The sequence below is a fragment of the Entelurus aequoreus genome, linkage group LG10 (genome assembly GCF_033978785.1).
Source record: "Entelurus aequoreus isolate RoL-2023_Sb linkage group LG10, RoL_Eaeq_v1.1, whole genome shotgun sequence".
NCBI classification, from domain to species: Eukaryota; Metazoa; Chordata; class Actinopteri; order Syngnathiformes; family Syngnathidae; genus Entelurus; species Entelurus aequoreus.
Genome location: NC_084740.1, coordinates 59,977,865 through 59,990,167, shown reverse-complemented (window position 1 = coordinate 59,990,167; position 12,303 = coordinate 59,977,865). Strand labels below are relative to the sequence as shown.

At 38.8% G+C, this 12,303-nt stretch overlaps 1 protein-coding gene across 3 annotated transcripts in view; it reads right to left on the bottom strand.

Moving 5' to 3' along the window:
- tln2b (talin 2b) overlaps positions 1–12,303 on the bottom strand; it is a 410,959-nt gene that overhangs the window by 159,103 nt on the left and 239,553 nt on the right. For all 3 annotated transcript variants that reach the window (XM_062061302.1, XM_062061303.1, XM_062061304.1), the window contains exons 22-26: positions 11,768–11,881; positions 9,716–9,829; positions 9,509–9,643; positions 2,974–3,102; positions 2,772–2,874 (exon numbers count right to left, since the gene is read on the bottom strand). In XM_062061302.1, the coding sequence (XP_061917286.1) occupies positions 2,772–2,874; positions 2,974–3,102; positions 9,509–9,643; positions 9,716–9,829; positions 11,768–11,881 (595 nt within the window). The remainder of the gene's footprint in view (positions 1–2,771; positions 2,875–2,973; positions 3,103–9,508; positions 9,644–9,715; positions 9,830–11,767; positions 11,882–12,303) is intronic.

Here is a 12,303-nt window from a genome sequence, read left to right as displayed (position 1 = left end):
CCGCTTTTGGCTTTTGTATTTAACTTGTCACGTTACGTCTATTTAACAACCGTCTTTAGGTAAAACACACCTCTCCCTCCAATCATCGAGTCATTGTGCACCACGAGGGACTTTGCAACGCCACGCAAACAATAACCCTTGATAATAAAAATGCCCTCCATGTCCAAATAAATCAGGCAATATTGTCAACACGGCCTCACGTGGGAGCTGCCCGTTATTTATTTGACGTAGAAAAAGAATAGCAGCAAATTGCCTTAACCAGCCAAGAGAAGCCATTTGCTGATTGAATGTTAAATGTGGTCACAATAAGATGAATGAGTCACGAGCAACACCCGGGCAAGTGTGTGATGAGCCGCTTAAATCGCTCATCATTGGGAAAGACATTCTCTAAGTCAGTGATTTTCAACCTTTTTTGAGCCAAGGCACATTTTTTGCATTGAAAAAATCCGGAGGCACACCACCAGACGAAATCAGCCGATATTGACGATAAAAAGTCGTTGTCGCACTTGTTGGATATGACTTTAAAGCATAATCAAGCATGCATCAATATAGCTCTTGTCTCAAAGTAGGTGTACTGTCACCACCTGTCACATCACACCATACTTGCCAACCTTGAGACCTCCAATATCGGGAGGTGGGGGGTAGGGGGTGGGTGGCTTGGTAGGGGGGCGTGGTTATTTACAGCTAGAATTCACCAACTCGAGTATTTCATATATATATATATATATGAAATACTTGACTTTCAGTGAATTCTAGCTATATATATATATATATATATATATATATATATATATATATATATATATATATATATATATATATATATATACATATACATATACATATACATATACATATATATATATATATATATATATATATATATATATATATATATATATATATATATATATATATTTATTTTATTTACATAAAAGAAATACTTGAATTTCAGTGTTCCACCAACTCGAGTATTTCATATATATATATATATATATGAAATACTTGACTTTCAGTGAATTCTAGCTATATATATATATATATATATATATATATATATATATATATATATATATATATATATATATATATATATATATATATATATATATATATATATATATATATATATATATATATATATATATATATATATGTATATATATATATTTATTTATTTTATTTACATAAAAGAAATACTTGAATTTCAGTGTTCCGGTGGCTATCCATTAGATGGCAGTATTGTCCTGTTTAACTTCTCCGTTCATGATGAGTATATAATTTCGGCTACCGTGTTCAATGGAGAAGTCTGTTACACATATTTACAGGCAACATACACCTTCCCCTTCGAACTGTCCCGGATGAACTGAAATTCTTGTTTCCATTCGTTAGAATTGGTTAGGCATGCTGTTTATATTGTGGGAAAGCGGACGTGAGAACAGGCTGTCCCCACTCAGTCTCAGGTCCGCATTGAGCTGGAGGGGGCGTGACCTCCAGCTCCGGCTGAATACCGGGAGTTTGTCGGGAGAAAATCTCTGCCGGGAGGTTGTCCGGAGAGGCGCTGAATACCTGGATTCTCCCGCTAAAAACGGGAGAGTTGGCAAGTATGCATCACATCCTGACTTATTTGGACTTTTTTGCTGTTTTCCTGTGTGTAGTGTTTTACTTCTTGTCTTGCGCTCCTATTTTGGTGGCTTTTTCCCTTTTTTTGGTATTTTCCTGTAGCAGTTTCATGTCTCCCTTTGAGCATCTACTTTGTTTTAGCAATCAAGAATATTTCAGTTGTTTTTATAATTCTTTGTGGGGACATTGTCGATTGTCATGTCATGTTCGGATGTACATTGTCTTTGCTCCACAGTAAGTCTTTGCTGTCGTCCAGCATTCTGTTTTTGTTTACTTTGTAGCCAGTTCAGTTTTAGTTTCGTTCTGCATAGCCTTCCCCAAGCTTCAATGCCTTTTCTTAGGGGCACTCACCTTTTGTTTATTTTTAGTTTAAGCATTAGACACCTTTTTACCTGCACACTGCCTCCCGCTGTTTCCGACATCTACAAAGCAATTAGCTAGCGGCTGCCACCTACTGATATGGAAGAGTATTACATGGTTACTCTGCCGAGCTCTAGACAGCACCGACACTCAACAACAACACATCATTTGCAGACTATAATTACTGCTTTGCAAAAAATATTTTAACCCAAATAGGTGAAATTAGATAATCTCCCACGACACACCAGACTGTATCTCACGGCACACTTGAAAAACACTGCTCTAAGTCCTCACGCCACCCCTTGGATCTCCCATTGGGCCTGAATTTGTTAGATTAATTATGTGTAAGTTATTACACAACTCTTATGCTTAAAGGCCGTTGCTATAGTTATTATCAATTGTGCTGAAGTTGTACTTTTCTATCTGTGCAAAGCGAGTCGTCTCGTATCAGTGTTTGTTTCCAGAATCGGCCTGCTGACTGCCAACATCGAGTACAGCCCAATAACGTCTCTGCTCATTGAGCAAAATTGAACTCTGTCTCTGCATGATTCCTTGCTTCTTGCCTGTTTAATAAATGTCATCAGTGTTTGAACCTGACAGAATTACATGCAAAACAGGATTCAAACAACTCCCATTGAGCTAGTGGTCACGGCATATAAACCTGGGCAACCATTTCCCTCCCTCCTCGTCACCATTTCAATAATACAAATGAATTGCATATTCATTATACCGAACTTAACCTGGCAATTTGGAAATGATTGTGTTGTACTTGACAACATGTCTCCCACCTGTGTAATGTTCATTGCCCTGCGCGGCACACGTCAGCAGCTGGGCCATGGACGAGCCCACGGCCTTGGACGTGCTCCCCAAATCCTGAGCACACTTCTCCAACTGTGTGAATAGCGAGAAGCACAACAAATACGACCACATTGTGTGATTTAAAGGCTTATCGGTGCAACACGGGTTCACCGGACAGATGATCGGCCTGACCGTTTCCCCGGGGAGAGGTTTGAGTTGGCTGTCAATGACAGACATCCTGGCGTCCTGCAGCTCGCATTTTAGCGTCTGGACCGTCTTGAGGGCCGAGTCGATCTCCAGAGGGCCGCACGCTTCATGGGCCTGGAAACAATGCACAGATGTAGCCGTTAATTGTACGCAGCACATGCATTATGTAAAGTGTGCCAGGTTCAGTATCAGGGGTCATCAGAACCAGCAAGACCTACTCTGCTGGCCTAACATAACCAGAAATCATCATCATAATTAAAGATAAAAGTCATTTTAAAGGCCTACTGAAAGCCACTACTACCGACCACGCAGTCTGATAGTTTATATATCAATGATGAAATATTAACATTGCAACACAATTAACTTATAAAGTGCAATTTCAAATTTCCCGCCACACTTCCGGTTGAAAACGTCTAGATATGATGACGTATGCGCGTGACGGAATCAGTTGATGCGGAAGTATTGGTACCTCATTGAATCCAATACAAAAAAGCTCTGTTTTCATTTCAAAATTCCACAGTATTCTGGACATCTGTGTTGGTGAATCTTTTGCAATTTGTTTAATGAACAATGGAGACTGCAAAGAAGAAAGTTGCAGGTGGGATCGGTGTATTAGCGGCTGGCTGCAGCAACACAACCAGGGAGGTGGAGATAAAAGTCACTGTTAATGTCCATTTCGCGTTCTCGACTCTCATTTTCAAGAGGATATAGTATCCGAGGTGGTTTAAAATACAAATCCGTGATCCACAATAGAAAAAGGAGAGAGTGTGGAATCCAATGAGCCAGCTTGTACCTAAGTTACGGTCAGAGCGGAAAAAGATATGTCTTGCACTACATCTAGTCCAGGGGTCGGCAACCCGCGGCTCCGGAGCCGCATGCGGCTCCTTGACCACTCTGATGCGGCTCAGCTACATACATGCCGACCCCCCCGATTTTCCCAGGAGATTTATGGATGTCATTGTCTCTCATAGACTACTCCCAGGGAAAAAATAATCCTATTTACACTCTAATTACTATATAAAGGGCGTGCCCTAATTGCACTGCAGTAATTGTCCTCTATAGCATTTACATACAGCGTGCCAGTCCAGCCACATGTTGCATGTTGTTATTACTTGCACACACAGGAGACAGCAAAGCATACTTAGTCATCAGCCACACAGCTTACACTGACGGTAGCCGTATCAAACAACTTTAACATTGTTACGTTACAAATATGCGCCACACTGTGAACCCACACCAAAAAAGAATGAAAAACACATTTCTGGAGAACATCCCACTGTAACACAACATAAACACAACACAACCATTACCCAGAATCCCATGCAGCCCTAACTCTTCCGGTCTACATTATACACCCCCGCTACCACCAAATCCCCCCACACATCAACCCCCCCCCTCCCCGTGTGTTGGTTGAGCGGAAGAGTTAGGGCTGCATGGGATTCTGGGTATTGGTACCGTCAGTGTAAGATGTGTGGCTGCTGAGTTAGTAGCCTTGCTGTCACTTACATGAGCAAGCTGAAGCTGCACTCCACTTGTGGCCGAGCAGGTACACTGATAGGGCAGACTGTAGAGGGCGCCAAATGCAGTGTCATCACGCTCTGATATTCGGGAGTCTCCCGGGAAAAATGAGAGGGTTGGCAAGTATGACGCTATCAAGCGACATTCATTCAAAACTCGCGGGCTGCACTAGCATCAAATTTCCACATTAAAGTGCCTGCCGGTGCGTGTGTCTGAGACCCTGGTTAACATAGCACAAAGCATGTAAGCTTTGTATGCGGTGTTTTTCATTTTAAAATTTTTTTTGTGGCTCCCATTACTTTCTTTAATTTGTGAAACTTGCCAAAATGGCTCTTTGAGTGGTAAAGGTTGCCGACCCCTGATCTAGTCCTTCACTCTAACGTTCCTCATCCACAAATCTTCCATCCTCGCTCAAATTAATGGGGTAGTCGTCGCTTTCTCGGTCCGAATCGCTCCCGCTGCTGGTGTAAACAATAGGAAAATATGAGCAGTCCTTCCCCCGGTGACGTCACGCTACTTCCGGTAGGGGCAAGGCTTTTTTTTAATCAGATACCAAAAGTTGCGAACTTTATCGTCGTTGTTCTCTACTAAATCCTTTCAGCAAAAATATGGCAATATCGCGAAATGATCAAGTATGACACATAGAATGGATCTGCTATCCCCGTTTAAATAAAAACATTTCATTTCAGTAGGCCTTTAATTGACTTTCCCTAAATATGTAAAAGTATTCATATTGTCTTCATGTCATATTATGCTCCTTCCAGTGCTGTTTTTAGGTTAGAGTTTGTATCCAATCAGAATTCAGCTAGCTTATGTAAAACTTTTATTAGTAGATTGCACAGTACAGTACATATTCCGTACAATTGACCACTAAATGGTAACACCCCTATAAGTTTTTCAACTTGTTTAAGTCGGGTTCCACGTTAATCAATTCATGGTAAAAGTTGTCGACAGTAGCCTATCTAGGTGGCCTGATGTTAACGAGACTGTGATTGGATACTCACTTGTCACTCCAAAGTGAGTATCCAATCGCAAGTTGCAATTTAGCAGGAAGCAGGAAGTGTTGCGCCGTAGCCATACCGGGCTAGCAGAGAAATCACCGATACTCACTTTTTTAGCCCACAGAGAAGGAGAACAAAACGTCGATTAGGTGGCAGATATATATTTGCAAGGCCATTTTCAAGAAGGATATTTAAAGAGAAACTACATCTTGTCATTTCCACTCGAATCAAGCGACTAGGAGCGGTACCACTGGCTTATACGGCGTCGAATGGGTGCTACAAATTGTGGGTTCAAATATTTTATTTCTTTATTTTTTCACGTTTAATGTGTTTTTTGCAATTTTAATTTTGACAGTGCCACATAAGATATGTTTTAATTGCTGATGCGGGTTTATTGATTTTGAAATGCTACAGATAATAACCCGTTTTGTACACTGTTGATGTGGTTCAATGGCCAGTAGTGCGTAAATGTGTTTCTGTATGTCAGGGGTGTCAAAGTGGTTTTCATTGAGGGCCATCAGAGGGCCGCTTGTAACAGTCAATAATGTATGAATTTGCCTCTGGATTTCATTATTAATTGTATAAATTGTTTTAAGTAAACTGTCCATTTTACAGTAAAAACTTTACATATACAAAATTTTACTGTAAAATAAAGTGTTTCACGGTAATTAAAAAAAAAGTCCCACTGTTTTTTTTGGGGGGGGTTTACGGACGAAGTGGCTGGGGAGAGGGAAGTCTGGGCTTCTCTGCTTAGGCTGCTGCCCCCGCGACCTGACCTCGGAGCGGAAGAAGATGGATGGATGGATGGATGGATGGGTTTACGAAAAAATCTGGCAGCTTAGTTGCCAGAATGTTTGTGTTGAATTGACTTTGGTTTTTAAAACATGATATTGTTCATGGAAAAACAGTACAAGTTTTTGTTTTATTTTTATATTATTATTTTTATATTTATTTATTTATATATGTATTTTTATTTTTATTTTTGGCAAGTTAGCTGCCAGTTTTTCTACCGTAAAAACAAATGTATAATTTTTTCCATTTACAGTAATACACCGTTAAAAACAACAACCGCATATTTTACAGTCAAAAACGGGCAGCTCGGTAGACAGAATTTTAGCGCATAAAGCAGTAGTAGTTTTTTTCAATTTACAGTAATATGCTGTGAGATGGGTAGGTTGGAGTTCAAATCCCAGCCGAGTCATACCAAAGACTATAAAAATGGGACCCATAACCTCCCTGCTTGGCACTCAGCAACACGGGTTGGAGTTGGGGGTTAAATCACCAAAATGATTCCCGGGCGCGGCGCCGCTGCTGCCCACTGCTCCCCAAGGGGATGGGTCAAATGTAGAGGACACATTTCACCACATCTAGTGTGTGTGTGACAATCATTGGTACTTTAATCTTTAATCTTAAAGAACAACGCAAAACGTATTGTCATTTTAATGAATTTGATGGGTAGTTTGTTTATTTTTATTTAATAGGGGTGTAACGGTACGTGTATTTGTATTGAACCGTTTCGGTACGGGGGCTCCGGTTCGGTTCGGAGGTGTACCGAACGAGTTTCCACACGGACATATTAAGTAGCGTAACGCACATTGTGTAAACAATGCACACCGAGGCACAACACACGCATGCTAGCAGCTAACGGGCTACGATACGTCCTCTTTTCGCCGGACATGTCCTCTTTTGCGGAGCTGTCAGGGCGGAGTTTCTTAAATGCCTCAAATGTCCGGCATTTTGAGTTAGGGTGGCGTGTATTTTCAATGTACGTTCAGGGTTAAGAAGGGGTTAAAAACAAAACAAATTGTGCGCGCAGCAGCATTGGTGAGGGAGGGGCAGAGACAGAGAGAGAGAGAGAGTTATGATAAACGCGCATGCGTCGCCAGGCTCTGCTTTGTATCCATAGATTTATCACATTTAATTTTTTATTATCTATAGCAGGGCTGTCAAAAGTGCATACTTGCCAACCCTCCCGTTTTTACCGGGAGACTCCCGGTATTCAGCGCCTCTCCCGATAACCTCCCGGCAGAAATTTTCTCCCGACAAACTCCCGGTATTCAGCCGGAGCTGGAGGCCACGCCCCCTCCAGCTCAATGCGGACCTGTGTGGGGACAGCCTGTTCTCACGTCCGCTTTTCCACAATATAAACAGCTTGCCTGCCCAATGACGTCATAAGATCTACGGCTTTTAGAGAGTAGAGTGCACAACTGCGCACACAACAAGGAGACGAAGCAGAAGAACGAGGAAGTTACAGACATGGCGACGCCGTCGACGAGCAAGATGAAGAAATACGCTTGCAAGTTCCAAAACGAATGGAAACAATAATTTCAGTTCATCCAGGACAGTTCGAAGGGGAAGGGGTATGTAATTATGTTGCCTGTACTTTTTGTAGAATAGACTTCTCCATTGAACACGGTGGCCGAGTCATGAACGGAGGAGAAGTTAAACAGGACAATGCTGCCATCTACTGGATAGCCCCCGGAACACTGAAATTCAAGTATTTATTTTATTTATATGTATAATAAAATAAATATATATACATATATATATATACACATATATATATATATATATATATATATATATATATATATATATATATATATATATATATATATATATATATATATAGCTAGAATTCACTGAAAGTCAAGTATTTCATATATATATATATATATGAAATACTTGAGTTGGTGAATTCTAGCTGTAAATATACTCCCCTATTAACCACGCCCCCAACCACGCCCCCGCCCCACCCCGACCGCGCCCCCCCACACCCCACCTCCCGGTATCGGAGGTCTCAAGGTTGGCAAGTATGCAAAAGTGTGCCCCGGAGGCCATTTGCGGCCCACAGCTAATGTTTTAAAGGCCCACGGCACATTCTAAAAATACTATTAAAATAAACAAAAACATAACAAAAGTGAAATAAAAAAGCTTAAAGGTTAAATGTAATTTAGAAAAAGTTGCAATGTTGACTAATAAAACAAAGCTGTTTTTTTTTTCTTTCAAACTGTCATTGCTCAAAACATAATATTGATATATATATCAATATTATGTAATATCAAAATCAATGTTATTATGAATTATTGACCTATCCAAGGTTCCCATTACTTCACATCAAATTTAAATATTTTTGGTGGAAGATTTAGCAAATTTGTTTTCTTACTGTACCGAAAATGAACCGAACCATGACCTATAAACCAAAGTACGTACCGAACCGAAATTTTTCTGTACCGTTACACCCCTAATACTTCATTTTAGAAGGCATTTATATTTATATTTGGTTTAGTTTTAAACATAATATTGAATCAAAATCCATTTTATTATGAATTATTGACCTATCCAAGGTTCCCATTACTTCACATCAAATATTCCACTAAGAAAAATATTTTTGGTGGAAGATTTTGTAAATTTAGTAAATAAATAACCCAAAAATGTATATTTGTTGTTTTCTTTCTGTACCGAAAATGAACCGAACTGTGACCTCTAAACCGAGGTACGTACCGAACTGAAATTTTTGTGTACCGTTACACCCCTATTATTTAGACAAAAACATGTTTGGAATGTGTGATAATGTACTGTAATATTTGTTGCAATACTTTTAAAAGTTGAAAAAGGTATGCAATTTCAAGCAGTGCATGGATTTTTTCTGTCAAAATGAAGGGACAAGCGGTAGAAAATGGATGGATGGACATTTAGTGAGAAAATATGACGTATTTTGTTGACGCATATCATTTCCAGGTGTTTGTGGGCCAGGTGATGATTTGACACCTGTGCTGTATATTATTTCTCCAGCAATGGTCATGTGATGACATATATTATGGTTTGTTTGAGAGGTAATCATTGAAGTCGGACATCACTGAAGGCCTAGGTGGGAAACGCTCTGTTCAGTATAATTCAGAGCCTGTTAGACGAGGTGCTTCCTAACAATAACGTGGCAACACATTTCTCCAGTTAATTGGATGACCTTTTTTTTTAATACGCTCCTGGGGGATGAATACCTTCTGGGCGGCCGTCCTGAGCTCTGCCAAGCAGGTCGCTAGATTCTTGGCACACTGGCCCAATTGCATGGCTGCCGCCTGGTCAGCCACCGTCGGAACTGCTGACTTGACAGACACCACCATTTTACTGCCGGGCTGAAGGGAATGAAGAGAAACACGTGAGCGTTTGATGATTGATCATGAGGGGTTTTCCTGAATTATTGTGACCTGCAAAAAACTCTGGCTGGCCATGATAAGGGCCAGCTGGGCCCCCAGCTCTTCAGGTTGGGCTTGGCTGCTCCTCATGCCTTGGACCAACTGAGGGATGCTATCTGCTACCGCCTGCACGTGCAAACACGCTACACGTTAACTACCAAAGCCTGAATGCTGTGACGACACAGTGGCCCGGTGTTCAGGCCGCCCGCATCTGACAGTGTTTTTTATGCTAGGTTCACACCAACGGCGCTTTGACGGCGCTTTAAAGCGGCATGCAAAGCGGCGTTATAGCGTAACAAAGCGGCAAGTTCGCCAAATTTTTTTAAATGGTTTAAAAAATATGTTACGTTTTATAAAAGAAATGCCTTTTATTATTTTCAACTAGCATAAGAAATGAAAGATAGATATTTATTAAGATGACAAAAATAAAAGAAATGAAGATATAAAACATAATAACGAAAAAAAAAAGAGAAATTGAAAAAAATTAATATAAAAAATGGGTGGATAATTGCCTTTTATTATTTTCAACTAGCATAAGAAATGAAAGATATATATTTACTAAGATGACAAAAATAAAAGAAATGAAGATATAAAACATAATATAATGGAAAAAAAAGAGAAATTGAAAAAATAAATGAATATAAATAATTGCCTTTTATTATTTTCAACTAGCATAAGAAATGAAAGATAGATATTTATTAAGATGACAAAAATAAAAGAAATGAAGATATAAAACATAATAACGAAAAAAAAGACAAATTGAAAAAAATGAATATAAAAAATGTGTGGATAATTGCCTTTTATTATTTTCAACTAGCATAAGAAATGAAAGACAGATATTTATTAAGATGACAAAAATAAAAGAAATGAAGATATAAAACATAATATAACGGAAAAAAAGAGAAATTTAAAAAATAAATGAATATAAAAAATGTGTGGATAATTGCCTTTTATTATTTTCAACTAGCATAAGAAATGAAAGACAGATATTTATTAAGATGACAAAAATAAAACAAATGAAGATATAAAACATAATATAACGGGAAAAAAAGAGAAATTGAAAAAATAAATGAATATAAAAAATGTGTGGATAATTGCCTTTTATTATTTTCAACTAGCATAAGAAATGAAAGATAGATATTTATTAAGATGACAAAAATAAAAGAAATGAAGATATAAAACATAATGACTAAAAAAAAAGAGAAATTGAAAAAAATGAATATAAAAAATGTGTGGATAATTGCCTTTTTTTATTTTCAACTAGCATAAGAAATGAAAGATAGATATTTATTAAGATGACAAAAATAAAAGAAATGAAGATATAAAACATAATATAACGAAAAAAAAGAGAAATTGAAAAAATAAATGAATATAAAAAATGTGTGGATAATTGCCTTTTTTTATTTTCAACTAGCATAAGAAATGAAAGATAGATATTTATTAAGATGACAAAAATAAAAGAAATGAAGATATAAAACATAATATAACGAAAAAAAAGAGAAATTGAAAAAATAAATGAATATAAAAAATGTGTGGATAATTGCCTTTTATTATTTTCAACTAGCATAAGAAATGAAAGATAGATATTTATTAAGATGACAAAAATAAAAGAAATGAAGATATAAAACATAACGAAAAAAAAAGAGAAATTGAATAAATAAATTAATATAAAAAATGTGTGGAAAACAGTATACTGAGTTTTTCACATTTTTTTTCTTATTTTTGTTGTAACAATGCACAACAGAGCTTGATAATCGTGTCAGAGCCTGATTTAAAGCGTCAGGATCGCATCAAAGCGTAATAAAGTTCAATAAAGCGTAATAAAACGTATCAAAGCGTGATTTAAAGCGTATCAAAGCGGGATCAAAGCGTGAGGAACGGTAACAAAGTGGCAACTAATTCGTATCAGAGCGTATCAAGGCATAACATTACTTCAGAGATCGGGATATTCGTGGAAAAATTGACAAAAATGACGGCGCTTTGCTCGCCGCTTTAAAGCGCGGCAAGCGCCATTGGTGTGAACCAGGCATAACACCGCAGAAGAAAAAGGGTGCACGATCATACCTTGCAGCTGTGCACGAGCTGTTGGTGTGACATTGTGTTTTTGTTCGACGCTGCAGCATTTTGAGCAGCGGCGATGGTTTGAGTCGCTGCGGCGGCCGCCTGCTTGGCAGCTATCTGCACAGGAGACACAGACAAAAGGATTATTCGGGCCGGTTGAAAATGACGCTTGGTGAAGGGTCACCATTGTTTTGCTACGGGCTGCGATATCAGCAAATGAAGCAAAATATTATCAGTCATTTACTAGGAACTACTCACTTTCCCACATTTTGTTATGTTACGGCCTTATCTGGTCCGCAGATCCAGGCTAAAGACCAGAGGGGACAGAGCCTTTTCCGTTGCCGCCCCTAAGCTCTGGAACAGCCTTCCCCTCCACATTAGGTCAGCCCAGAGCCTGGGGGTCTTCAAAACCCTGCTTAAGACCTATCTCTTCTCGCTGGCCTTTAACCTGAGCTGAGCCCGCCCACTAGGCCACCATTTCTAGTCCCCCCACCCCCCTCCCTTTAGTTTTTTTTTTTCTTTCAATTTGTCACACTTTT